General features: G+C 46.1%; 1 protein-coding gene across 1 annotated transcript in view; it reads left to right on the top strand.

Moving 5' to 3' along the window:
- The first annotated feature begins 515 nt into the window (after window positions 1-515).
- LOC115228876 (sodium/hydrogen exchanger 9B1) overlaps window positions 516-1,777 on the top strand; it is a 36,096-nt gene continuing 34,834 nt past the window's right edge. Inside the window, exon 1 of the mRNA XM_029799358.2 lies at window positions 516-693. Within this exon, the coding sequence (XP_029655218.2) occupies window positions 516-693 (178 nt within the window). The remainder of the gene's footprint in view (window positions 694-1,777) is intronic.

Raw genomic sequence — 1,777 nt, 5'->3', positions numbered from 1 at the left:
ATATAATATATATATTATATATATATATATATTATATATAATATATATATTGCCGCAGGAGTGGCTGTGTGGTAAGTAGCTTGCTAACCAGCCACGTGATTCCAGGTTCAGTCCCACTGCGAGGCATCTTGGGCAAGTGTCTTCTGCTATAGCCCTGGGCCGACCAATGCTTTGTGAGTGGATTTGGTAGACGGAAACTGAAAGAAGCCTGTCGATATATATATATATATATATATATATATATATGTATGTGTGTGTGTGTGTGTGTTTGTGTGTCTGTGTTTGTCTCCCTAGCATTGTTTGACAACCGATGCTGGTGTGTTTACATCTCCGTCACTTAGCAGTTCGGCAAAAGAGACCGATAGAATAAGTACTGGACTTACAAAAGAATAAGTCCCGGGGTCGATTTGCTCGACTAAAGGCGGTGCCCCAGCATGGCCGCAGTCAAATGACTGAAACAAGTAAAAGAATAAAAGAATATATTATATATATAATATATACACACACATGCACACATGTGTTTCTCTGTTGACAGAAGTATTATCAGTTCAGCATCGCCATCCATCATACTAACGCTGCTGCTTCAGATAAAGAACCTGCCACATACCAACAGCTTTCAGTCGCAAATTGCTGCTGCACTCATTGTCAACAATATCTTTGCTGCAGTAATTGTTGCAATCACGTGGTCCACAGGTATGACATTATTTCTCTACATTTCTCATTCTCTTTCTATGCACACACACACACACGCACACAACCGCGCGCACACACACACACACACACACTCACACACACACACTCACACACACACTCACACACACACACTCACACACACGCGCCACACACAACACACATCACACCACACACTCACACACACGCGCACACACACACTCACACACACACACTCACACACACACACTCACACAAACACACAACTCACACACACACACACACTCACACACACACACTCACACGCGCACACACACACACACACACACTCACACACCGCGCACACACACACCACACACACTCACACACACACACACACCACTCACACACACACACTCACACACCACACTCACACACACGCGCGCACACACACACACCACACACACTCACACACACACACACTCACACACACACACTCACACCGCGCACACACACACACCACACTCACACACACACACTCACACACACACACTCCACACACGCGCACACACACACACACTCACACACACACACACACTCACACACACACACTCACACGCGCACACACACACACACACACTCACACACACACACTCACACACACACACTCACACACACACACTCACACACACACTCACACACACACACATGCACACACTCATGATCATAAATATACTTGCACACCATTCTATTTCTCTTTCTTTCTCCTTCTTTTCTCTCTTTATCTCTATCTCTTTTTGTTACTATGTAAACATCTCTCTATCACTCTCTATCCCTTTAAGTCTCTCTTTTACTCATAATGGCAATACACACACACACACATAGAGGCACATGGCCTTGTGATTAGAGCAGCGGACTCGCGGTCGAGGGATTGCAGGTTCGTGTGTGTTTACATCGCGATGTGTGTGATTATGAGCGAAACACCTAAGCTCCACGTGGCTCCGGCAGAAGGTAATGGCGAAACTTCTACTGACTCTTTCGCCACAACTTTCTGTCACTCTTTCCTCCTGCATCTTGCAGCTCACCTGCGACGGACCGGTGTCCCGTCCAGGTGGGGAACCAATGCGCC

Source organism: Octopus sinensis, unplaced genomic scaffold (genome assembly GCF_006345805.1).
Source record: "Octopus sinensis unplaced genomic scaffold, ASM634580v1 Contig11278_ERROPOS135944+, whole genome shotgun sequence".
Lineage (NCBI taxonomy): Eukaryota > Metazoa > Mollusca > Cephalopoda > Octopoda > Octopodidae > Octopus > Octopus sinensis.
The sequence above is the reverse complement of the archived record's forward strand: the minus strand, read 5'-3'. Positions and strand labels throughout refer to the sequence as shown.